Raw genomic sequence first — 26247 nt, 5'->3', positions numbered from 1 at the left:
CCTACCCAGGAGATGGCTGCACTCAGAGGCTGGGCCCTGACATGGGCCAGGTGACCGGAGGCCTTGGCTGGCGTGAGTTGCTGGGACTGGGCAGAGGGATGGGAGGTTTGAAGGAGAGCCTGGGAGAGCTGGACAGGTAGGGCAGGGGCAGAGGGCTGAGGGGCAGCACCTTGGCCCAGCTCATGGGCATGGCTGGCTGGCCATACAGCAAGACTGGTGTAAGAGGGCAGGGGCTGGAACAGTGGGATTATAGACTTGCCCAGACTGGGCAAGTGTTAGGACAGTTTGTCTGGGATGTGTAAGAAAGACTGGATAAGCGATGTGGCTAGGAGTAGGACTCTATAGACAAATGGAGACAGGGCTGAAAACTGAGGACTGTCAGAGGAACAGCATGGGGAGGGGGCTGGAACGAGCGATGCCTGGGACCAAGTGGGCAGCCCCTCTGAAGCTTAGAGGTTGCCCAGTCTGCAGCTGGTAACCAAGGAACTAGGAACAGAACTGTAGGAGGACAAGTGGCAGGACTGGGTAGGATCAGGAGAGCCGGAGGATGAGGGCAGGCTTCACTACAAAAGGGATCTTGGCGTGTCCAGAACTTAAAGAGGGTATGAGTTAGCACAGGTTAGTCTGGGGTGTAATCTTTACTAGGGCCCAAGGGTACATGTTCTATCCCCATCCTAGAGCGAGGAAGAATTCTGCTTTGCTTTAGTCTCCAAGATGCTAGAGAGTCAGAAAGTTCCCAAGCCGAGAAGCCTGAATGCCAGAGATCTCAAGCACTGCCTACTTCTGAAAGCCCATTAACTTCTTCCAAGGGCACTCAGAGGTGGGTTAGAGATTATGAATAGACAGAGAAGAGGAATGGAGAAGAGCGGGAGTGGTGACAAATTTGGGGTTTCGAGAGGAACTGTGTAACTCCCGATTGAGAGAGAAACCTTTGAAGACTGCCCTCTTCCACTCCACTGTCCTGCTCCCTTCTTGGGAGCCTGGGACACAGAGATAACAAGTGACCTGCTCGAGGAAGGACTAGGATAGCCTCCTCCCTCCCATCAGTGCCATGCTGCTGATTTACCCCAGAAGGGCTCCAGTGCACTGTGGCCCTTCCATCTGAGTCCCTAGAATAGAGCCCCTGGCTTTGCCAGGTCTCTTCCATAGCCCTAGGTTAGTTCAAAGCATCAGAGCTGCCTAGGAGAGTCCAAAGAATCCTTAGCAGAGCAGAGTCCCCACTTCTGGGACAGGAGACTACTTCATCTGAGTTCCCTGGGGAAAGCATGCTGGGCTGTGTTTGGACGGATCTGGAATCCAGCCCTGCCTCCCGGTTCCTCTCACTGTCTGGTTCCGGCTAGTTGCTTTTCCCGGTCTCAAGATCCGTCTCCACTGCAAAATGGAGACAATACTAAGGACCAGGCTACATGCATGCAGTTATGCAGAAAACTGGCCAAGGGAATCAGTGGGGGTGGTGTATGTGTCCAGGTCCCACCTTTGTCTCCTTACAACAGTGACACTTGTGCAGAGATGACACAGGGCAGCTTCTATGGTCCAAATGGTGGTTCTAAGGGGACAGCTTGAAGATGCCAGGGAAAGAGACTCAGTGCTGTATAGACTGGTTCTCTTCTCTGGGGTTCTCAGGCCTTTATCTTGCTCTCTTTTTTATCTTGAGCCCTTTCTCCTCTCTCCAGGGCTCAGCCTGCTGCTGCTACCCTTGCTTCTGGTGCAAGCTGGTGCCTGGGGGTTCCCAACAGGCCCCCTGAGCCTGCAGGAGTTACGCAGGGAATTCACAGCCAGCCTGCACCTTGCCAGGAAGCTGCTCTCTGAGGTTCAGAGCTATGTCCACAACTTTGTGAGTCTCCTTAATGCAGTCAGGTCTGGAGGTGGGTGGGGACACCCCTAAGTCCCACTGGGCCCCACTAACAGAACTTACCCTTCAGGCTGAATCTCGGTTGCCAGGAGTGAACCTGGACCTCCTGCCCCTGGGACATCATCTCCCCAATGTTTCCCTGACCTTCCAGGCATGGCGTCACCTCTCTGTGAGTGAAGGGCAGGGAGTGGGGAAACTGGCAGTAGAGCCTGGTACACAGACAAGGGTTTAAGTGAACATGGATCTACAAGTTTGTGTGGTTAATATGCCTCTCTGTATATAGAAGAGAAGCTGAAAGGATAGTGGATAGTGGCACACATCTGTAACCCCAGTACTTAGGAAGCAGAGACTTCAATTTGAGAGGGGGGAGAGAAGGAGCGAGAGAGAGAAAGACAGACAGAAGCAGAAACAGAGAGAGAGAGAGAGAGAGAGAGAGAGAGAGAGAGAGAGAGAGAGAGAGAGAGAGAAACAAGGAGGGAGATGAAGCATGCTGGAATTTGAAAATGGGAAAGGAAGATGGTGAGACTGACTCTGAGTAGGGGAGGAGGTGGGGCTGGGAGTGCAGTGGATTGGGGGTGGAGGAAAGAAGTGGGCTAGTGACTGGGATGGGAGTGGGGTCAGGTCAGAGATGAGAAGACTGCTGTAGAAATCATGGTGAAAATTTAGGCTAGGGACGGGCAAAATGGGTGGAAGGGGCAAACAAGGAATCTGAGTCTGCAGAGGGAACTGGGTTAGGAGTGGGAATGAGGCAGAAAGAGGTAGAGATGTTGGAATCAGGATGTGATTGACAGGTTGGACAGGGTGGCAACAGAAGGAGTGGAATGAGACTGTGGATGGAGGGAGATGGGCTGAGTTGAGACCAGAGTATGGGCTAAGGAGGGGATGGGATAGAGCTCACAGCAATGGTGAGGGAACACAAGAATAAATTCAAGGAGGCAGCGAGATGGCTCAATAGACAAAGGTGCTTGCTGTCAAGCCTAACGACCTGAGTTCAGTCCCTGGGACCTACATGGCAGAAGACAACCAATCCCAGCAAGTTGTCCTGTGACCTCCACAGGCATGCGCACACATACACATACGCACGTGCTATAAACAAACACAGTGTAATGAGTTCTTTGGGTTTTTTGAGATAAGTTCTCACTATTTGCTCTGGCTATCCTAGAACTCAGTATGTAAACCAGGCTCACCTCAAACTCACGGAGATCTATCTACCGGCCTCTGCCTCCTGAGTGAGATTAAACGCGTGCGCCACCACGGCGGACATAATACATTTTTAAAGAGTAAATTGAGAATGAAATGAAAGCTGGCATGAAAAGGAGACCCACATGAAGATGAGGCTGGGTTTGGGGTTCTGCAGGTGTCTCTTGACCATCCCCCTTCCCTTTAATAGGACCCAGAGAGGCTCTGCTTCCTCTCCACCACACTCAGGCCCTTCCCTGCCCTGCTGGGAGCACTGGGGAGCCAGGCGACCTGGACCAGCTCAGAGAGGGTGCAGCTGTGGGCCATGAGGCTGGATCTCCGAGACCTGCACAGGCACTTCCGCTTCCAGGTAGTGTGGCCACTACACCCTTGACCCCCAGGGATCTAAAAGCCAAATGAACTCACTGGCTCCCTTTTGAAAGACCCCTGTGAATCAGGTTGTGGAAGCCTAGTGAGACCTTCAGGGCCTGTGAGTAAATAGCGGCATCAAAGCCTGGCTCTGCCCCAAAGTCTCTGCCTGCTCTTGGGGACTGGATTCCAAGGAAAGAACCCAGGGTCACCAGGACAGACTCTGCCATCATCAGGCCCAGTATCTGTTCTCTTCTCCCTCCGATTCTGACATCACTCAGATTCTCCTAGACATGTCAGAGGGCAATAGAAATTTTACCTTAGTAAAAGGAGAATAGAAAATGCAAGCAAGAGCGGGAAGTAGTTATGTCACACCTGCTGACCCTGAAAAATTCCTTAAGAGCAGAGAGGGATTTCCTGAGCTTGACCCCCAGGGTGACCCAGGGGATCAATCCCACCCTGTCCGTAATGCCTTGCTCTACTATGGCCATTTTTTTTAATTAAAAAATAATAGGTAACGGGCGGTGGTGGCACACGCCTTTAATCCCAGCACTTGGGAGGCAGAGGCAGGCGGATCTCTGTGAGTTCGAGACCAGCCTGGTCTACAAGAGCTAGTTCCAGGACAGGCTCCAAAACCACAGAGAAACCCTGTCTCGAAAAACCAAATAAATAAATAATAATAATAATAGGTAAGGGGGCTGGAGAGATGGCTCAGTGGTTAACAGCACTGGCCGCTCTTCCAGAGGACTTGGGTCCAATTCTCAGTACTTACATGGCAGCTCACAAGCATCAGCTCAGGGGATCTGATGCCCTTTCTCACCTCCTTGGGACCTGGCACACAGGTGGTGCACAGACCTACATGTAGGGAAAACATCCATACACATAAAATAAATGTAAAAGTTGTTTTTGTTTTTGTTTTTTTAATCTATTAAGCCAAGTGTGGTGATGCATTCCTGTAGTCCCAAACACTTGGCAGGTTGAGGCAGCAGGATTGTGATCTGGAGTTACATAGGAAGATTCTGTAGAAACAAACGCATGCAAGAAATATAGAGCTGGAGAGAACACGGCAGTTAAGAGCTCTTGCTGCTCTTGCAGAGGATAAATGCTCACTAAGATCCATAACCCCAGTGTCAGGACATCCAGCACCCTCTTCTGGCCTCCAAGAACACCAGTCTTGCAGGCCGTGCACATACATACATGCAGGCAAAACGCTCATACACGTAAGATAAGAACAAGTAAACCATTAAAAATTAAAAAGAATTTTTGGACTGGAGAGATAGCTCAGCAGTTAAGAGCACTGTTTACTCTTGGAAAGGACCCTAGTTTGAGTCCCAGCATCCTCATGGTGACTTACAACCATCTTGAACTTCAGTCCTTCAGTCCCAGGGGACCTGATGTCTCTTTTCATCTTCTCAAGCACTGCACACATGTATTGTACATACATACACTCAGGTACACGCACATACACAGATAGATAGATAGATAGATAGATAGATAGATAGATAGATAGATAGATAGATGATAGATAGATAGACAGACAGACAGATAATCTTAAAGGAAAAGGAAACAGACTCCAATAAGATGTGAGATGCTGACACCCGAGGTCTGGGGTAGAGGCTGTCCAGAACAATCATGGCCGTGGTCATGAATGTCATGAGGAGGTGATGGGCAACAGAAGGAATGAAGACTCCCAGGTTCTTCATGCGGCGCTGTGTGATCCGCGGGCCTTTCCTCACAGGTGCTGGCTGCAGGCTTTAACTGCTCTGAGGAGGAGGAAGACAAAGAGGAAGAGGAAGAAGGGAAGGAGCTGCTCCTAGGGGCTCTGGATGGCCCCAACCAGGTGTCATTCCAAGTGTCCTGGCCCCAGCTGCTCTATACCTACCAGCTCCTACACTCCCTGGAGCTTGTCCTCTCTCGGGCTGTTCGGGACCTGCTGCTGTTGACCATGCCCCAGCACACAGGCCCGGCTTTGGATTCCTAACACCTAGCTTCCGGCCCTATGGAGTGACTTTCGGCTCCCTTCCCACACCCGTTAAGACGCTAAGGCTGGAGGCTGGCCAACAGTATAGGACAGCCTCTAGCCCATTTGCCTTAGACCAGGCAGGGCTTCACTAGTCCCCAGCCCTGACCCAATAACTTAAATGTCCAACAGTCCTCACCAGATATTTATTTCTTGGATATTTATTTATTTTTAGGAAATGATGGTTTATTTATTGTCTCATTCTTGAGTTAGGCCACCGTGCCTGGTGCCTAATAAAGCCTTCTGGCCCACTTTGAGCCTCCATGTCTTCACAGGAGTGTCGGACACCCAAAGAGCAGGACAGCTTGGGGAGAGTCCAAAGCTTCTACCTGCCCAGAACCTTTCTCTACTTCTATATTCTTAAAGTTTCCACAATGTACCCCAACTCTGGCCTGGAGGTTACCATAGCAACCTGCAGAGTTGTGATGCTGAGCTATCATTTTGGAAACTCAAAAGCAGCTGGTCTGCTGCTCATGACCTTTGAACTCCAGGCCCTTGAAGTTCTTTCCTTCGGGCTGACTTCCACCCCAGAGGTGTGTTATCTTACACAGCTCTCTGGGGGGCTTTAGCATGATGGGTAGTTGGGTGGGGGTGATCATACAGGGAAGACTTAGGGAAGGAGGTCTCCCTAATCCTGTCTTCCTTGTAATCTCCTGAGTAGTCAAGACAGATGGGAAATGTGACCAGGGAGGGACCCATGATAGATGCCAGTGGGACCGGTGCTCCACCAGCTTACACTGTAGGATCAGACTCCTTAGATTCAAGGTCTTCATAAACGTCTGGTTCAGCTGAGGCCCACAGAGGTACAAAGATATGTTTCAGTAGCTGAGGGAGTCGAGGGTAACCAGAGTCCAGCAGAGCGTCCTGACCCTCCCTTAGGAGGCTTGTCTCACAAGGGCTCTAGGCCCTGTCACTGTGGCTTTGGCCGGCTCAGTCGGGCTTGCAGCTCCTGCATCATGCCAGGATGGGCGAAGCCGAACCTGTAGAAGGAACAGACCCATGGGAACAGGATCCCAGGTGCCCACAGCCTCCTCACCATCCCAAGTGTAGTGCCCCGTGCCTACCCAGGTCCCAGCATTTTTCTCCTGGCTGGCACCGGAGTGTCTACAGGCCTTGTGGCACTTAGTTCTGAAGTTTCCTCTGGCTGAAGAGGCGATGGCTCAGGGAACAGCTCCTCCTGTGGTTGGGGACTGGGAGGGTCATACTGCGGCTCAGGAGCGGAAATTCTGCGCAGCGAGGGCCTTGAGCGCCGCCGTGAGGAACTTCGAGAGAGAAGCACACGACTCCGTGGGACAGAGACGTCCAGGAGGGTTCCAGGGAGCAGGGCCTGCAGGGTAGGGGACACAGAGGACTGTGGAGAGCTGACTTCCAACTTCTGCTTGTCCCTCTCAGGGTCCTGCTGGAGCCCTCACCTCATTCCAGCTGCTGTGAGCATCCCCTGGGGCACTTGCTGTGGCCCCACCCGATTCAGAGAAGCCAGGCACAGTTAGTGTGGGGATTTGGTGTGTCTGATGCCTCTCTTGGTCTGAGGGTTCTGGATCATTCTCCTGGATCTCTGTCCTCTGTGCTTCTCTCTCGGCATCCTCCACATCATGCAGCTCTTGTGTCTCTCTCTCAGAGTTGTGGGCCTCCCACTCTCTTGATAGCCCTCCTCCAGCTTCTTCTTCTAAGGACATCTGATCTCCTAGGCGCCCCTCAGTTTCCATGATGGTTATAGACCCCTCAGCTTTCTCTGCCTGAGAGCCTAAAGTCACGCCATCTATTCCTGTCATTCCTTCTGCCATTACAGATGTCCCCATATCTGCCTGCTCTCTCTCTCCAGTCCCACCAATTTCTTGGATATCATAACTAGGTGCCTTCTCCTCTACTGAGCTCTCCGAGGCAACTTCCTGCCCACTTTGCGTCTCTGTAGCCTCTTCCAGCTCCATGCCTCCCCCGGTCTCCCCTCTGCCCTTGGAATGCTGAGCTCTCCCAAATTCCCTCTCTTGACTCACCCCAGCTTCCCATTCCGGCCCTTCCTCAGCTCCCACAGTCCTGATACCCATGCTAATCTCAGCCTCTGAAGAACTGGCCTGCATATCTTCACTGTCCTGCAGGCTCAGGGCCACCTCCTCCAGGCTCCTCTTCCTACACATTCTGTTTGTCTCCCAAGGCACGGCAGCCTCCCCCTCACCAGTCTTGCTTTCCGTGGGCTTGAATTCTTCCACTGACTGGCCTATCGCTGCCTCTGCTCCTTGGCTTCCCTCCAGCTCCTGGTCCACTGCTATGGAGGTCAGTTCTGCCTCTGCTCCCCACCCTGGAACCTCTGGCTGTTGGGACTCCTGGCCTCTTTCAACCTCGCCCTCCACTGCCTGTCCTGTTGCAATCTCTTCCTCCTCCTCCTCTTCTTCTTCAGCATGTACTTTTACATCCTGAGTGTTTCTATTGTCCACATCCCTTCCCTGGTTTTCCTGAGCTTTTAGCTCAGGATCTACAAATCCCACAGGCCTGAGACAGTCCTCCAAGCTCAGCGCCCCCTCTGGGCTCAGGTCTGGAGCTCTCCTGGTCTCTTCCTGACCCTGCTGTCCTTCCTCAAGGTGTTCAGTCAAGGTCTGGAAACCTCTCAGCAGCTCAGGGTCCTGTCCTTCAGTGACCTTTGCTCTCAATACCTCTAGTCTCATCTGAGTGGCCTCACTCTCCTCTGCCATAAACAACTCCTCAGGCCTGGCTTCTGGAGAGTCTTCCAAGTCAGGCTCACATTTAGCCTCCTTGTCCAGGGCTAGCACAGCCTCTGTGGTCCCATAGCCCCTTTCCTCCTCGGGGAACTCTTCTACCTGCATCTCCTCTTCCAGACTCACCCTCCTATCAGCACTGGCTAAGTCTTGCCTTTCCTCGCCCTCAAAGCTGCCCTGCATCTCCTGGTCTCCCACAGTCTCCTTCTCTACTATCTCTTCAGTCCTCTCAGTCTCCAGGGTCTGGGGCTCATCTCTAGCTTCAGCCTCTCTCTTCTCACCCATCTCACCTTGCTGCTCTCCCTGGCAAGCCTCTTCTAGGACCCAGACTCTCCCAGTAGCTTCTGGAATGCTGTCTTCTGAGTCTAGCCCATAGTCTGCTTCCCTAATGCCTAAGTCATCAGCGTCCTCCCTGCCTGAGACTGTCCAGGCCTTTCTATCCAGCATGGCCTCAGATTCTGCCCCTGGGTGTTGTGCTCCCTGTGCCCCTGCACTTTGGCCATCCCTCACCAGGACTATCCTCTCTTCTTCCTCATCAGCCCCTTTGGCCTCAAACCCCTTAGTTTCTGTGACTACCTCCTTGGCCACCCAGTCTGTCTCTTTGCTATCCTCTGTTACATTCTGCCCGTCAGGACCAGCATTCCCCTCAGGCTCCCTGTGCCAGGCTGGTTGTGACAACTCCACACCCCTGGCCATTCCGGGCTCTGCTGCTCTGACCACCTCCTCCTCTTCTTTCTGTTCACAGGTTCTCAGCGGCTCCCCACTATTCACTTCCTGCTCACCGTGCTCCCAGATCTCCTGGGCTCTCTTACTGTTTCTGTCTCTCTGAGTCCCAGACCCTGCCTCAGGCTTCAGCGGAGCATTTGGCTCCTGGCCCCTGGCACCCTCAGCTGCCTTCCTGGACCCAGTGTCCTGCTTTTCTGCTCGGGGCCTTGGGGAGCTGTCTGCTCTCCACCCCCATGCCTGTTCACCAGCTAAACTTCCTTCTTGGCATCTGATGATCTCTCTAGGTGCTGCTACCCTCTGACTCTGGTCACTTCTAAATCCCTCCAGCGCCTCCTGGGCTTCCTCCTGTATAAACTGCCCCGGCTTCCCTGCAGCCACTTCCCCCAGTTCCTCAGCTGCCTGCCTCTCCCTCTCCACCGTGGGAACTGTATCTCCTATGAGATAGGACACAAAAGCGCTGAAGGAATCCTAGAAGAGAAGAGAGCAGAGTGAAGACATTCAGGGGAAATCTAGCCCTTTCCCTAGAGGCATTACACCAAAAAAAGTCCAGGTAAGAAATCTGGGATTGGAAACCTGCGTAAGGACCAAGATAGGGCCTAGTCTGAAGTATATGCATGCTCTCGTGGGAGCGGGAGATTGAAACCCAGGAAGTCTGGCTGACTGTAGGAAAGGACCCCACACCTGAGGAGAGGCTCTAAGGGAGGGGGAAAGGTGAGACTACAGGGAGTGGCTGGAAGCCTCTGGTATCTCTCTGCCCCTCTCACCAGTGTTCCCCTCAAGGCCTGATGTAGCCCAGGGAGGTGAAGCCGGAGAAAATCCATCCTGTCCGTCTCTGTCTGTCCAGAAAGCTCACAATGACCATCCGTCCCCACCCACGAGTGCAAGCCAGTCCTCCCCAGCACCCAAGACACTTCCTCTTCCCCTGCCTGTCCCTGACGTCTCTCCACCCCAGGCCCCGAGCACCTCCCCCAAGCTCATGGATGACTTCACGACAGGCAGGGAGACGGCTGTACAGTGTCCAGGTGTCTCAGGCTCAGGGACACATCTGGAGCTACAGGGCAGAGGATCAGGCCAGAAAGGAAAGGTGGGAACCGGACACGGCAGATTTGGGCATGGGGGAGGGGGCATGTGGCAAGCGCAGCCTGAGTGACTCAGGTCTTCTATTCACACCTCAGCCAGTTCCGTCTCCTCCAAGCCACAGCCTTCAGTGAGAGGAAGCTCGGGTTTGTGGTTCCTGATTTGTCTGAGGAGAAGCAGTAGGACGGAGAACGAGGCCAGTGGAAGTTCTGGCTTCCCACTTCCATGCCACTGACACTTCTGAGGGGATGAAGGGCCTAGATTGGTGTTTCCAGTACCCATGTCCTCACCTGTGGCTATTGTACTGTGGTCATGTGTCATGCAGCTTTCTGTGAATTCATTAAGAACAGAGGCTGCGGTATCTCTAGGGCCCTGCATGGGGAGCAGGATCCTTGTCTCATTGGTTGAGTGAGCTAGGAAGAACACAACAGGAGGGCATATTTCAAACAGCAATCTTAATGATCTACCGGTTGAAAAGAACTGGTAGAAATGGGCACAAGCTGCTAGAAGCCATTCCCACAGAGGAATGGGCTTGATGAAGAGTGGTCAAGATGCTGCCCTACCACCGAGAGGAAGGTAAGGGAAGGACTCCTTATTTGGGGCTATGTGAGGTGACATATTCCAACTGCCCTCCCAGCCCCGTTTTCCTAATTTCCAAAGAGGACAACTGACTGACATCACAGAACAGGAAAAATTCTTGCTCAGTGAACTCAGCACCTCTGCTCTCTTTTTTTCTTTTCTTTCTTTCTTTCTTTCTTTCTTCTTTTTTTTTTTAAACGGGTCTCTAAAGTCACCTATAGGTCTAACGCAGGATTAACATTGGGGAAAGGAGACCTCGGTTTTCTCATCTGTAAAATCAGGGGTTGGACTACTTTCGTGATATTTGTTGGTTCTAGAATAATATGGGAAAGGGCATTTCTTAACTCCTTGAATGTTGCCATAGGCAATTCATGAAAACCTGTTTGGTGGCTGCTATCTTTTAACTTTCTAGGTAATCTACTCTGACCTACCTCCCAGTTGCTTACTTTTTAGGTCTTTACAACAGTCTGTAAGAACAACAGATAAGAAGGACTTGAGGCTGGTCGCCTTTGCTCCGAAGCAGAACTAGTCCTTGGAGAGTTGGGTGGGTCTTGGTACCGGAGTAAGAAAGTAGCCATATTTGTTTCAGGCAAGTGAGGGCAGCAGGAAAGAAGCTGAAGCCTCCTGCACCATGACTAGTACTGGCAGATTTGGTCGGCGACTAGAGTGCCGCTTTTCACGACTCTACTTGTGGCTCCCACCACCGTTCCAGTTCAAACCAGTGCTTCTCTTGAACTCTCCTTTTCTCACTCGCCGAAGTTTGGGAAGGCCAAAGGCGAAAAACAGGACCCGGAAGTAGGGGAACCTTCTAAGCACGTGATGGGAGAGGCGCTGGTTTTGACACGTGACCCTCCAACCTGCTACTCTACCTTGCAGAGAGCTCAGCTGCTCTTAAAGGTACAGGTCCGGGGGCGGAGGCTTTGCTTTAAGAGGGGCTGGGGGCGGGGTCCGAAGGGTGGGGCGTGGTTGGACCTGAGATGGAGTTCCGGGGATCTGGGGGGATCTGTTTACGGACGGTCCTGTGTAGCAGACAGCCGGACCCGGGGCTGACCGCCTGGTGTTGATCCTGCGCACCCATCTGTCCCAGACTTTTATCTGTTCTCTTGAAGCCAACCCCGAACACACGCTGACTCTGGGCCCTTTGGGGGACTCGAACTCGATGCTATGGAAAGCTCTGCGGGCTCGTGGAGGCGCCTTGAGGATTCCGAGAGTGAGTACTCTTGTCGGTTGTCTTGAGAGTGACCACCTCTGCCCCACGAGGCTTCTGAGGAGCTCGGAAACTGGCCTGACCGCCGCAACAGAATACATAAAATACGCGGGGTCTCCGTGAGTGGTGGGTCATGCCTTCTCTTCCTCCCAGGGCAGGAGACGAACTCAGAGCCCCACGCCCCTCCGGTGAATGGTCAGAGGGCCCAGTGGAAGAATGCGGTGGGTTTCTGGTAAGTGGTCTGAGTGTTGTGCAAAGGTCAGGTGCGACGGGAAGAAAAGGGGTGAGAATCAAGCCGCAAAAAGCAACTGAATCTACAAATACTGAGTCACAACTTGTTTACCCATGGCTACCTGTGAGCTTTCCAAATCCCATTAAATTACCACCGTCACCTATTGATCAGAGCTTCTACCATCTGTAACGTTCTTAAACGCTTTTCTCTCACGAATTCAGTTGCAACTTTTTTTTTTCTAATGGAAGCGGGCTTTAAACTCTATGGGCAGTGGAGGCTTGCCTTGAATTTCTAATCCTCCTGCCTTTGCCTTCCAGGTGCTGGGATCACAGGCCTGTAGTACCATGCCCAGCTCCCCATTGTTTTTATTTGCAGCGCAGGGCCTTCCGGGTGCTCACAGAGTGCTATACAAGGGAGCTCTGTCCACAGTCCCTTTGCTTTTGCCTAACCCTGAGCTCTGGAAGGCGAAAATAAGAACTATTACTTTACAGATCAAAAGGAGCCCTGGTATTATTTTGATTCCTCCAGTTCTCTTTAAGGTCAGATGAGAACTTGCCTCCATTTTGCATAAGAATATACGAAGGCCCCAGAAGTAGGAAGCAACTGACTGGGGTTTCAAGCCTTGGGTATTTCTGTTGTACCACAGTATATATGTGGATGAGAAATGCCCCCCAGAATGGAATCTTAGTGCCAGCATAGAAGAAAGAGTGGTCAGGGTAGCTTCCTGGGAGAGGCCTTGACTCTTGGCCATGAGCTGGTCCAATATCAAAGCCTCTTATTTCTAACCCCGACACTGTTACTGAAGTTGGTGTTTGAAGGGAAAGATCTTTAAGGGCTATAGGTCGACAGAAAGCCAGGAAGTGAAGCTCTCTCCTCGTTCTAGGATCCTGGGTCTTTGCAACAATTTCTCATACGTTGTGATGCTGAGCGCTGCTCATGACATCCTTAAGCAAGAGCAGGCGTCTGGGAACCAGAGCCACGTAAGTGAGCCCCTCTTCACCACCACGGGACTACTGAGGACTCATCCAGGGCCAGAGGTCCCCTGAAAAACTCATGAAGTAGCCACGGGTGGACCAAGGGAGTTAAAGTCCCTAGTCTCCCATACACAGGGCCAGAGGGATGCTGGAGAGCAACAGGTACCAGGTTGGTGAACTCAACTAACTGGCTGCATGAGACTTTGTTCTATAGGGTGCTTTGTCATCTGGGTCCTGTTGACATTTGGGGCTGGGTGACTATTGTACAACCAAAAGTGACAGCCAAGAATGTCTCCAGATGTTACAAATGTTGCTAGCAGTAAAATCATCCCAGGTGCAGAACTTCTTGTCCCCTTGATCTAGAAAACATTTGCCCTAAGAACAGCTTCTACTTTGCAGGTCCAATAGGGAATTTGGTCCAAGGTGAGATTTTTTCCAGAAACCCAGATTGCTATATGAATGCTCTTAAATATGTTATATCCATCTTAGGGGGGTCATCGTTGTCCTCTGGGCCAATAGTTTGAACTGCTTATCAACACTCTCCTTCACGGTGCACGTCGAAAAACTAAGGCTCCAGGAAGTCCATGCCTACCCAAAGCCATCTGTCAAGTTAGGGCAGAGCTGGGACTGGGCCTTGTTTAACCTCTTACCTCCTTATAGGAAAGACTTTCTTCTCTCTCATAGGTGGAGCCAGGCCCAACACCCCTACCTCACAATAGCTCGTCTCGATTTGATTGCAACTCCATCTCCACAGCTGTGAGTACCCACACAAGGCCCCATGATCCGTGCCTCTGCACCCTCGTCCCCTCTGCACCCAGTTAGGACTGTCAGTATTCCAATGATCAAGACTGCCAGTGACTGGGGGCCCTTTCTGTGAGTGGTAAATAGCTCAGGTAACCAACCCTCAAGGTGGCTTCGTGCACGAGGCACTGCACGCTTCCCCTTTTGGGATGAGGAAACTGAAGCTCAGAGCGTTTAAATAAATGCCTTTACACCCATTGGAGAAGCGCAACTCTGGGAAAGCTGAAACTAAACACTGGTCTGTCTAACTCTAGAGCCTGACCTTGCAGAGGTCTCCTCGGCTGGCTCTACTGCTGGTTTGGGAAGGTTACCTCTGGGAGGGTCTCAGCTCTTACTTTGTTCTCCCTTTTCAGGCAGTGCTCCTGGCAGACATCCTTCCCACCCTCATCATCAAACTCCTGGCTCCTCTTGGCCTTCATTTGCTGCCCTACAGGTCTGGGTCAGGGTGGCAGGAGGAAGGCAGAGACGGGAGGTAGCAGGAGTCTGGCTAGTCTCAAATAGAGGCAGCCTTCTGAGTTTCTCTCCACCTCTTCTCAGTCCCCGGGTCCTCGTCAGCGGAGTTTGTTCTGCTGGAAGCTTTATCCTGGTTGCCTTTTCTCACTCAGTGGGGTTAAGCCTGTGTGGTGAGTATGCTGTTTTGTGAGGTGGATGGGCCTGGAGAAGCCTCCACAGTCCGCTGCTGAGGTAGTCTCCCCAGCTTCCCAGAGTAAAAGGATATGTCTGTAACCCCAAGAGACTGCTAGTGGTGTTCGTCTGGGACACACACACTTGAGAGACAGGAGGATTGTGATTGCGTCTGGACCACATAATGAGTTCAAGGCTACCCTAAGCTGCACAGCAAAATGCTATTTCAAAAAAAAACAAGGAGAGTGCCGGGCCAGGCTGATCTACACAGCAAGTTCCCGACCAGCCTGGACTACATACTGAAACCTTGTCTAAAAAACAAACCTGCTAGAGCTCCCCAATCAGAGTGTGCTCTAGGAACAATTTGGAGGTGTTAGAGGAAGAGATGGGTGGACCAGTACAGACTGGGCTGAGCAGAGCTGAATAAATGGGAGGATGAGGATGGGGTACAGTCTCAGAGAAGACACGTGGAAGAGGGTGTGGTTCTTTCAGATGAGACCCTACCCTGTCCAGTCTGTTCAGTGACGTCTGCTTTTAGCTCGCTGAGCGGATGGAGGTGAGGCTATAATCAAGTGCTGCAGGGGACTGTTCCTTTCCGTTAAAGGCCACCATATGCTTTTCATCCTCCCAGGAGTGGTTTTGGCCAGCATCTCCTCAGGTCTAGGAGAGGTCACCTTCCTCTCACTTACCGCCTTCTACCCCAGGTAAGCAGGCTGGTCAGGAAGGAAGAGGAGAGGGATGCCCCCTGCTGGCTTCCATCTTCCTAAGTGCTCCTGTGTTCTCCTCAGTGCTGTGATCTCCTGGTGGTCCTCGGGGACTGGGGGTGCAGGGCTCCTTGGATCGCTGTCGTACCTGGGACTCACGCAGGCTGGCCTTTCCCCGCAACACACCCTGCTTTCTATGTTGGGGATTCCCATTCTGCTGCTGGCCAGGTGAGTGTCCTTGGGCCCAAAGGACAAAACTGTGGGGGAGGAGAAACTTGATCCCGTTCCAGTCTTGAGATCTGCTCAGCTTTCTGAGGGCATGTGGATTCTGGGCTCTCGACAGCCCTCAATTTAAGTACCAGAGTGGGCATGTATTAGCTGGGTGGCTCTGGACAACTTCATTCCTGACCCCCAGTTGTCTCTGTCGCGTCACAGTGGTTGCCATTTTGTGTCAGTGGTGCCGTGAAGCATCAGCACAGTGGGGCTCTGAAACTGGACTAGGGCTGAGCGCGCTCAGTGTTTATTCTGTGTGGATCTGTGTGTAGGGAAAACATTAAACCAGGAGTGTTGGCGCACGCCTTTAAACCCAGCAGTCAGGAGGCAAAGGGAGGGGGATCTCTGTGAGTTTAAGACCAGCCTGGACTGCATAATGAGTCCCAGGACAGCCAGAATTATATAGTGAGACCCTGTCTCCCCCCCTCACACACCCCCCAGCAAAAAAAGAAAGAAAACATTACCTAGCCAGTTAAAGCTGTAATTTCATCTATAGCTTAGGACTGTTGTGGGGTATTCACCAGAGAAGACTGCTCAAACATGGTCTTAAGTCAGTAAAAAGTATTTGTTAGTCAGCTGACAACTACTCTGGGTGTGCAGGATCCCAGTGCAGCACCGAGCCTTTCTCAGGGTGAACTTTTAAGCACAAAAAAACATGGTCTGGGTTGACATACTTCAGTTCACAAGAACAGTTACCCAGAAACAGAAGTACAGAAGCTAAAAATTGAGGGTAGTACATTTAGAGACTTCCCCAGAACTAGGGACTTTGATGGATTAGGTCATTGTTTTAGTTTTGGCAGGTGGTGCTGTCTGCATGCTGAGTTTTATAGCCTGAATGGCACCTCCGTCATGGAGTCAGTCATGCTAAGGTCTGGAAGCCTGTTAGAAGGGCATGGCAAAAAAGAAGTCAGGATGTGTGTAGTGTGACAGTCTCTAATCCCGGCACTTGGGCGACTGGAGCAGAGGGATCACATGTTGGAGACCCTGGCTCAAAAACTAAATATAGATAATTGGATCTGATGGCAAATGCCTTTAGTCCCAGCACTCAGGCAGCAGAGGCAGGCCGATCTCTGTGAGCTTAAGGCCAGCCTGGTAAACATATCAAGCCCCAGGCCATCCAGGACCAGATAGTGAGACTCTGTCTCAGAAAAACTAACTGAAGACATAAAAGCCCATGGTCATACAATCTGTGAGGTGCGGGAAGAAGACAGGGAGGGTGGGGTGAGAGGAACCAGAGTGCAGTAGAGACATGTATTAAAACGTGAAGGAACACATTTAGTAAGAATTTCGGTGATATTTAAGAAGTGGTACTAGAGCAGCTGTTGGCTAATGAGAACAAGGAAATGGAATTGAGTTGCTGGTGTGAACCCAGTCATATGAGGCCCCCCGGTAGAAACAAAGAGCCAAAGTTGGGCTCCAAAAGGATGCATTTGGCGGGGTGGTGGTGGCGCACGCCTTTAATCCCAGCACTCGGGAGGCAAAGACAAGCGGATCTCTGTGGGTTCGAGACCAGCCTGGTCTACAAGAGCTAGTTAGTTCAGGACAGGCTCCAAAGCTACAGAGAAACCCTGTCTCGAAAAACCAAGAAAAAAAAAAAAACCCACAAAACGAAAGGATGCATTTGAGGCTCCCACAGCACAGGATTGGATACCTGAGAGTCTGAGCTCCCCATCTTTAGATACATACAGATGTATAGGGGTCCCCAAAAAGGTGTGGCCTGCAGGACCCCTGGGGCTCTTGTCAGAACAAGAGCTCAGTGACTATTGCTTTTCTGTTCCATCCCAGCTACTTCTTGTTGCTCACATCTCCTGAAGCCCAGGACCCTGGAGGGGAAGACGAGGCAGAGACTGCTGCCCGGCAGCCACTCATAGGCGCTGAGACCCCAGAGTCAAATCCAGGTAGGAGACAAAGGCCCTCCCAGGGTCACTGTCCCCCTGGGGTTTTGGTCTCAACTGTGTCCACTGTTGAGAGGGACAGGCTGCATGAGCAGCTTTGGGTTATAGCAATCATGTGTACTTACTGACCACATGCCAGGCATTCCAGTTGCTGAGACCATGGTGTTCAAGATGAAATGAGGACATGTTCACAGACCGGAGAACAACGATCAGGCCCAGAGTGGTGGTGCATACCTTTAATCCTGACCCCTGGAGGCAGACACATGCAGATCTCTATGATTTAAAGGCCACCCTTATCTACATAGGAGTTCCAGACCAGCCAGGGCTACACAATAGGACCCTGACTCAAAGTTTAAAAAAAAAAAAGGAAAAGAAAGAAAGAAAAAAGACAAAATACACACCTGCAAAAGAAAAAAATAAACAAAACCAGAAAATGATAGTTAAGAAGACCAGGGGGAGCGGGCAGTGGTGGTGCACGCCTTTAATCCCAGCACTGGGAAGGCAGAAGCAGGCAGATCTCTGTGAGTTTGAGGCCAGCCTGGTCTACAGAACAAGTTCCAGGCTCCAAAGCTACAGAGACCCCCTGTCTTGGAAAAAAAAAAATTACCAGGGGGGATTAAGGGCTGTGCTTTACAGAAGGTTCTATTTATTTATTATGTATACAGTGTTCTGCCTGCATGTATGCCCACATGCCAGAAGATGGCACCAGATCTCGTTGTGAGCCACCATGTGGCTCTTGGGAATTGAACTCAGAACCTCTGGAAGAGCAGTCAGTGCTCTTAACCTCTGAGCCATCTTTCCAGCCGTGTGTGTGTATGTGTGTGTGTGTTTTTTACAGAGTCTCTCACAGGGCAGTGGTGGCACGTGCCTATAATCTCAGCACTTGGGAGGCAGGTGGGTGGATCTCTGAGTTTGAAGTCAGCTCTGGTCTACAGAGCAAGTTCCAGGACAGCCAGGACTACACAGAGAAACCCTATCCAAAAAAAAAAAGCAAAAACAATCTCTTTGTATGGCCCTTGCTGAGCTGGAACTCACTCTGTAGAACAGAATGGCCTCAAATTCACAAGATCCACCAGCCTCTGTTTCCCAGATGCTAGTACTAAAGGTGTGTGCCATCATACGCACCTGGCTAAGATTTATTTTTATCTTTATTTATGTGTAAGTGGTTTTTGTGAATTTACACTATGAACGTGTTGAGTGCCCTCAGAGACCAGAAGAGGATGTCAGATCCCTTGGAGCTGCAGTTGCAGGCAGTTGTGAACCACCTGATGTGGGGCTGGGATTCTAATTCTGGTCCTCATGATGGAGCAGCAAGTGCTCTTTGTTTCAAGACAGGGTTTCTCTGTGTGCCCTGGATGTCCTGGCACTTGCTCTGTAAACCAGAGCTGACGTCAAATTTAAAGATCTGCCTGCCTCTGCCTCCTGAGTGCTGGGATTAAAGGTGTGTGCTACCACCACCCTGCAAGAGACTCTTTTTTAAAAAAAAAAATTATTTATTTATTATGTATACAATATTCTGTCTGTGTGTATCTCTGCAGGCCAGAAGAGGGCACCAGATCTCATTACAGGTGGTTGTGAGCCACCATGTGGTTGCTGGGAATTGAACTCAGGACCTTTGGAAGGGCAGGAAATGCTCTTAACCACTGAGCCATCTCTCCAGCCCGAGACTCTTTTTTTTTAGAAAAAAAAAGTATAAAAGTAAAAATAACCATCTTAGAACTGTCCAACAGCAAGTGCTCTTAACCTCCTAGCAATCCTTACATCTCTGAGGAACCTTTTCTTTATTTAATGTTTTGTTTATTTTTATTTTATGTGCACTGATGTTTTGCCCATGTTATGTCTATTTGAGGGTGTTGGATCCTTTGGAACCAGAGTTACAGACAGTTGTGAGCTGTCATGTGGGTGCTGGGAATTGAACCTGGGTCCTCTGAAAGAGCAGCCAGAACTCTTAACCACTGAACCATCTCTCCAGCCCCCAAGAGAGCTTTTAAAAACAACAGACCGTTTATTTACTGGGAGTGGGAGGGTGAGCTGGGGAAAGGGCATGTGCTCAAATGTGGAGGTCAGAGGTTCTGGGAATTGAACTCCACCCAGTCAAGCCTGACAGCACATACCCTCATCCGTGTGAGCCATCTCATCAGCCCCAGAAGGCTCTTTAAAGGACAGTTTTGGACTGAAACTTGTCTGTCCAGGAGTCAACCTTGTGAATGTGTAGGTGAAGATGTTCCGGGCTCAGGAAACATCTCTGACTGAGGCCTTGTGGTAGAAAAAGAGTCTGTTTTAGAGACAGAAAGCAGAACCAGAGTCTGGGATGGGGTGAGCAGAGGGAAGCTGTACACTGATCTACAGTCTTGCTGCTTTTTTAAAAAAAAGTTTAGTGTGTGTGTGTGTATACATGTGTACAAGTTATGAAATCTATCATTTTAGCCGCTACTAAGTATGCATCCAAGCCCCATTTAATACGAACGCACTGCTCTGGTGTCTGGTTGCTCGCCGCATGATGGTGCCCAGCTAGGTATTCTTCGTTCAACTTCTTCCCCCTTTCTCCCTGCTCTCTAGGTTCCAGCTGGGACCTCTCGTTCCAGGAGCGGTGGACAGTGTTCAAGGTTTGGACGGTGGCTGTGGGTACGCCGTGAGGAGCCTCTGTCTCTGCTTCCCGCTTACTTCTCCCACTCTTCCAGGGCCTCTTGCGATATATCACCCCCTTGGTGCTGGTTTACTTTGCCGAGTATTTCATCAACCAGGGTCTTGTGAGTGAGGGCTGCTGGGAAGGGGGCGCGGGAGGAGAAATAGGGCTGAGGCTCCACAAATCCCCACTTGTCTGGTCTCTGCTGCAGTTTGAGCTCCTGTATTTCCGGAACACATCCCTGAGTCACGCTGAGCAGTACCGATGGTGAGAGAAGTTGGCAGGTGGGCCGTGGGCTAGGAGGATCCCTCTGTATTGGGGACCTGGAGTTAACCCCATAGGACCAGAGGAGCGACCTCATCCTCCCTGCCCCCACCTCAGGTACCAGATGCTCTACCAGGCTGGCGTCTTTGTCTCCCGTTCTTCTCTGAACTGTTGCCGAATCCGGTTCACCTGGGTCCTAGCCCTGCTGCAGGTACTGAGCCCCTGCCCTCTCTTCCACTCTCACCTCGACTCCCAGCATCCCTCACTCAGAAGATCTTAATGTACGCTAGCATTCCTAAGTACGGCAGTAAACGCAGGCAGGGTTCCATAGAAAAGGTGTGGTGGCATCAGAAGCCGGCCATACTTGTGGGCAAATACCAGTTTCTGTACTGAATAGCTGTGTGACTCAGAGCAGGTCTTTGAACCTCTAATGAGCCTCAGTTTCCCCATTGAGAAATCAGATGTGGTGGGTCAGGATATGTAACCCAGTGACAGAGTGTTTGCCTAGCCTGTGTAAGGCTGTGGGTTCCATCTTAGTACTGCAGAGACTAAAATGTTTAATAGCTGTGGGCAACAACTATTTCTCATGGTTTTGTACAACCACATTGAGGGGCAAATGGAAGAATAAGATATTGTTTTGGTTTATTTTGGTTTCATTGTTGTTGTTTGTTTTATTTTTTAGGTTTTTTTTTTCTTTGTTTTTGAGACAGGATCTCACTGTGTTGCTCTGGTTGGCCTGGAATCCAGTATGTAGACCAGGCTGTCCTGGAGCTCCCAGATCTGCCTCACAAATACCGGCATTAAAGGCATGTACCGTCATGCCTCGCCTCTTGTTGTCGCTTGTTTTTATGGTCCTTGTGATTGAACCTAGGGCCTTGTGCATGTTAGGTCAGTGCTCTTATTGAGGTACATATTAAACCTTCAAACTTTCTATTTATTTATTTTTACAATTTAAAGAAATTATAATTAGATTTTTACTTATTTATTGGGGGAGAAGGCGCTTGCCAAGTAGTGTGTATGGAGGTCAGAGAGCAACCTGCAGATTGGTTCTCTTCTCCCACATGTGGGTTCTAGGGATCTAACTCAGGTCATCAGCTTGGGAGCAATGGATAAAAGCTTGGGCCTTTATCCAGTGAGCCATCTCATCAGCCCAAGCATTTTATTTGGAGGCAAATTTTTTGGTTTGTTTTGTTTTTCGTGTGTTTGTTTGTTTTTCAAGACAGGGTTTCTCTAAGTAACAGTTCTGGCGCTGGGGACTTCATTCCGTAGATCAGACTGGCCTAGAACTCAGAGATCTGTCTGCCTCTGCCTCCAGATTACTGGGGCTGGCTTTAAAAGTATGTGCCACTTGGCTGATTTATTTTTTTTATTTTTTATTTTTTAAGATTTATTTATTTATTATGTAGACAGTGCTCTGCCTGCATGTATGCCTGCAGGCCAGAAGAGGGCACCAGATTTCATTACAGGTGGTTGTGGTTGCTGGGAATTGAACTCAGGATCTCTGGAAGAGCAGTCAGTGCTCTTAACCTCTGAGCCACTTCTCCAGCCCCCTGATTTATTTTTTAATAAAATCATATGTATGTATTTTTATTGTATGTATAATATATGGTATGTGTATCTGCCCACAGGGGTGTGCACACACTTGCCTGGATGTGGAAGCCAGAAAACACCTTTTTTTGTCTCTCCTTCTGGGTTTTGGGAGCTCAAATTTAGGTTGTCAGACCTGCACAGCAAATGTCTTTACTTGCTGAGCCATCTTCCCACGTTCCCTACTCCCCACCCCAGCCTTAGTGGGGTTTTTTTGTTTTGTTTTGAGTTTGTCGGTTTTGCTTATTTTGAGTTTGTATGTGTATGGGTGTTTTTTATTTATCTGCCTGCTTGTATGTCTATGCACCACATGCTTCAGTATCCACAAAAGCCAGACGAGGGCATGAGATCCTGGGAAACTAGAGTTACAGATGGTTGTGTGCTGCCGTGTAGGTGCTGGGAACTGAACCCACATCCAGAGTGTTCTTAACCACCACGCCTTCTCACCAAGCTCCCTTTTTTTTTTTTTAAAGACAGGGTTTTTCCGTCAATTTGGAGCCTGTCCTGGAATTAGCTCTGTAGGCCAGGCTGGCCTCAAACTCACAGAGATCCACCTGCTTCTGCCTCCCAAGTGCTGGGTTTAAAGGTGTGCACTACCACCGCCTGGCCCCATGTTTTTAAGGCAGGGTCTCACTGTATTGCCCAGGCTGATCTTGAACTTGATGATCCTCCTACTTCTGTTTCCAGAGTGCTAGGATTTCAGGTATAGTCCCGCATGCCTGGCTTTTACCACATTTTAATCGGTCGAAATGTGTTTCATGATTATTTGTCAACACTTTATGCAAAGAGACATATTTTCAAATCAGACAGAGACATACTGCTTGCACCTGGGAGCAAACGCATGCTTCTTTCACGGTAGGTTAGGTTACTTAGAATAACATCAGTGGCATTTTTGGTCAGATGAGTGTTTTTATCCATGAATAATTGCTGGAAACAAATTCAGCTGCTCTGACAAACAGATATCTGTGGTTCTTAGTAAATATGGCTCTCTGTAGCAGTCTCCCAAGAGGAGCCTCATGCACCAGCATTCATCTAGAGATCTCCAACCCTAAAAGGACTTAAACCTCTGACTATGGGTTGAGCATCCCTAATGTAAACATCTGAAACCCAAAATGCAGAATGTACTAATGCGTACGACACCACAAAGCTTCATTTCATGGGGAAATGCCGACGAATACTGTAGTAACTACCTTCAGGTCACATGTATGAGTATACATGAAAAATGAGTTTCACGTTCAGACTTGGCTCTATCCCCAAGATCTATCATTATGTATATGCTAATACTCCAAAGAGCTAAAAACATCTAAAAAATCCTTCTGTTTCCAAATGTTAAGGGGTTTGTTCCCTGCATTACAGGAAAATACTTTTGCCCTTAACATTGAGGAGCTCAATTCATGGGGTTAAAGAGATGGCTCAGTGGGTAAAGGCGCTTACTCACCACCAAGCCTAACCACCCAGGTTTGATCCTTGGAATCCACATGGTGGAAGGAGAAAAGGGACTCCCAGAAGTTGCTGTCTACCTCCACACAGGTGCCATGTGCCACCCCTCAAAAAATATGTGTAATTAAAAATATCATTTTTTAAATTAAGATGTGGGCCAGAAAGATGTAAGGGTACCTGTTGCCACCAAGCCTGACTACCTGAGTGCAATCCCTAAGTCCCACACGGTGGAAGGAGAGGATCAACTACTGAAAATTCTATGATCTCTACACACATGTGCACTGGCATACACACACACACACACACACACACACACACTTGTACACTCAAAATCAAAAAAGTGTGCCAGGAGGTGGTGGTACGTGCCTTTACCCCAGAACTGGGGAAGCAGAGACAGGCAGATCTTGGTGAGTTCAAGGCCAGCCTGGTCTTCAAACTAAGTCCCATGACAGCCAGAGCTACACCACAAAACTCTGTCTCAAAACAACAACAACAAAAGTGAAAGTGGGGAGTGGGGTGCATGTTTCAGTGATGCCACCAAGCCTAACAACCTGAGTTTGATATCTGATTTCCATACATGTGTATAAGTGCACGTATACACCAAATAAATGTAATAATTTTTTAATGTAAGAAAACTTAATTCTATGATGAAATACAGAAGTATAGATTATATTCTGAAGCTCAATGGCCTCTGACCCTCCTATAAATCCGATCAGTGATATTAGCCCAAGGCTAGGTCAATAGTTGTCAGCATTTACACATGGAGATTCTAGAGTCGCCGGATGTATTAGCTTACAGGCTGAGGAGTTGTCTTATCCCTGATCCCTATACCATTACCCACAGCACCAGGCCTCATGCCACAGGTGCAGGTTTGCAGCTCCTCCCCTTGCATCTCTGTCAACGGAGTGCGTTCTTAATGCAGATCGCTGAGCCCTTCCAGATGACGTAGTGATGGCTTCAGAATGAGGAGGCCTTCCTGGTCCCTGCTTAACACATCCCCAGTTAAGACTTTGTATGTGGATCCTGTGAGCCTCCAGGTGGTGACCTACACTCGAGGGAGGGCATACAGTGTCCCTGTGAACCTGGAACAGAGGAGGGATTGGCACCCTCAAGTGGGGGATCAAGGAGGCTTCTTGAAATGAGAACATGAAAACTATGGTTTCTCAAACACCAGGACTCTTAACAATTTTTTGACTTTTTGTTTGTTTGTTTTGGTTTTCTGAGACACGGTTTCTCTGTGGCTTTGGAGCCTGTTCTGGAACTAGCTCTTGTAGACCAGGCTGCAGGCTGGTCTCGAACTCACAGAGATCTGTCTGCCTCTGCCTCCCAAGTGCTGGGGATTAAAGGCGTGAGCCACCACCACCGGGCTAATTTTTTGACTTTTTAAGACCAGATCTCTCACCATGCGGTGGTGGTGCATGCGTTTAATCCCAGCACTCAGGAGGCAGAGGCAGGCAGATCTCTATGAGTTCGAGACCAGCCTGATCTACAAGAACTAGTTCAAGGACAGGCTCCAAAGCTACAGAGAAACCCCATCTCAAAAAACCCCCCAAAAAAGAGAGAGACCAGATCTCTCTATGTATCCTTGAGTGGCCTGGAATATACACTATTTAGATCAAGCTGGCCTCAAACTCAGATTTGCCTGCCTCTGGAGTGTTGGGATTAATGGTGTGCTCTACCACATTACCGACCCTCTTTTTTTTTTTAATTTATTATATAAACGTTGGCTTGCATGTGCATGCGTGTGTGAGAGTGTGTGTATGAACTACCTGTGTGCCTGGCACTTGTGGAGGCCAGAAAGGGTGTCAGATCCTCTGGAATTGAGATTGCAGATATTCCTGAGTCCCATAGGTGCTGGGAACCACTCTCAGGTCTTCTGCAACAGCAGCAAGCTCTAGTAACCACTGAGCCGTCTTTCCAGTCTCCATTTTCGTAGTCTGATAGTTTGTTGTGTTGTCGTCTTGTACATTGTGGGTGGTTAGCGGTGTCCCTGACTAGATGCAGTGAGACAGACAGGGAGGTCTCCATCCTGTAATGAGGGGAGAATGGGGGTGTTCAGGGGAGCCCTGGGGAGCTGAAGATAACACTGGTAGAGCACTTGCCTGTGAAGCACAAGGTCCTGACTTCCATCTGCTGGCGGGGGTCAGGCAGTGGGGAGGAGAGCAGTGTGGGGGAGTCTAGGTGTGATGGTTCATGCCAGAAAGAAAAACAAAACAAAAAAGCCAAGGAGGAAATGAGATGATCACTGACCACAGTGGAAATGACCATGATCCAAGTTCCAAGTTGAGAGATCACTAGTGAGGGACTGTTGAGGAGCACTTTAGGCTAGGAGTTATGGGAGCAAAGGAAGGGAGGAATCTACAAGCTGTATGGGGATGAGGATGGGGCAAGGGAGGGCCCACCAAGATCTCAGGGTCGTGCAGGCCCGGCTGGGCACTAGGATCCCACCCAGACCTGTTAGTCCCTTCTTTTCCTTCCCCAGCTTTGAGACTTGCGATCTCAGTGCTGTGCTGTGGCTCGGTCTCAAGCCTCCCCTTGCCTCTGTCCGCAGTGCCTCAACCTGGCCTTCCTACTGGCTGATGTTTGCTTGAGCTTCCTGCCCAACATCTACCTCATCTTCGTCATCATTCTGTATGAAGGATTCCTGGGTGGGGCCGCCTACGTGAACACCTTCCACAACATTGCTCTAGAGGTCTGTGCTGGCTGGGTAAGGGCTTTGGGTGGCCTCCAGATTCTTGTGGGTGGAAGCCTAACGCCTTGTTCTTTGCTCTCCTAGACCAATGACAAGCATCGAGAGTTTGCCATGGAGGCTGCCTGTATCTCTGACACCTTGGGAATCTCCATGTCAGGGGTCCTGGCCTTGCCTCTGCATGACTTCCTCTGCCGTCTCCCTTGACATGGGTTGTTCGGGACTCACTGACCTGCAGACAGATGAGACACACTTGTGAGCTCTGCTCTAGCCCTTCCTAGCAGGCTGGGGAGTGGGAAGAGCTACAGTCCTGCCCCCTTCAGCAAGGAGCCCCCATTGTTTCCCACCCCTGAGCTGGTCTCTGGGAGTTTTCCCTCAGCCTCATGCCCTTCTAATAAATGCTTATTTTATCAGTTTA

At 50.1% G+C, this 26247-nt stretch overlaps 3 protein-coding genes across 7 annotated transcripts; 2 read left to right on the top strand and 1 right to left on the bottom strand.

Annotated features, from left to right (window-relative positions):
- Positions 1-12: 12 nt before the first annotated feature.
- Positions 13-5597, top strand: Il27 (interleukin 27). The gene is made up of 5 exons (XM_075972231.1): positions 13-72; positions 1674-1834; positions 1923-2021; positions 3243-3401; positions 5139-5597. The coding sequence occupies exons 1-5, from the start codon at positions 42-44 to the stop codon at positions 5379-5381; spliced, it is 693 nt and encodes a 230-aa protein (XP_075828346.1). The 5' UTR covers positions 13-41; the 3' UTR covers positions 5382-5597.
- Positions 4385-9767, bottom strand: Apobr (apolipoprotein B receptor). The gene is made up of 4 exons (XM_075972224.1): positions 9622-9767; positions 6833-9325; positions 6485-6747; positions 4385-6400 (listed from the first exon to the last, which is right to left on the bottom strand). Exons 1-4 carry the CDS (start codon positions 9676-9678, stop codon positions 6331-6333), a joined length of 2883 nt encoding a protein of 960 aa, XP_075828339.1. The 5' UTR covers positions 9679-9767; the 3' UTR covers positions 4385-6330.
- On the top strand, positions 9730-26247 carry Cln3 (CLN3 lysosomal/endosomal transmembrane protein, battenin). Of its 5 annotated transcripts, XM_075972225.1 has the most exons (18): positions 9730-9941; positions 10033-10510; positions 11103-11410; positions 11541-11723; positions 11874-11952; positions 12836-12932; positions 13611-13682; positions 14081-14160; positions 14265-14350; positions 14983-15055; positions 15140-15283; positions 17114-17226; positions 19783-19829; positions 19905-19973; positions 20061-20116; positions 20231-20324; positions 25692-25832; positions 25917-26247. In XM_075972225.1, exons 4-18 carry the CDS (start codon positions 11678-11680, stop codon positions 26034-26036), a joined length of 1317 nt encoding a protein of 438 aa, XP_075828340.1. In that variant the 5' UTR covers positions 9730-9941; positions 10033-10510; positions 11103-11410; positions 11541-11677; the 3' UTR covers positions 26037-26247. The 5 variants fall into 5 exon arrangements, with proteins under 5 accessions (XP_075828340.1, XP_075828343.1, XP_075828345.1 ...); XM_075972228.1 differs by lacking the exon at positions 10033-10510; XM_075972230.1 differs by having other exon boundaries at positions 10033-11410; positions 11623-11723.

The sequence above is a fragment of the Microtus pennsylvanicus genome, chromosome 5 (genome assembly GCF_037038515.1).
Source record: "Microtus pennsylvanicus isolate mMicPen1 chromosome 5, mMicPen1.hap1, whole genome shotgun sequence".
NCBI classification, from domain to species: Eukaryota; Metazoa; Chordata; class Mammalia; order Rodentia; family Cricetidae; genus Microtus; species Microtus pennsylvanicus.
The sequence above is the reverse complement of the archived record's forward strand: the minus strand, read 5'-3'. Positions and strand labels throughout refer to the sequence as shown.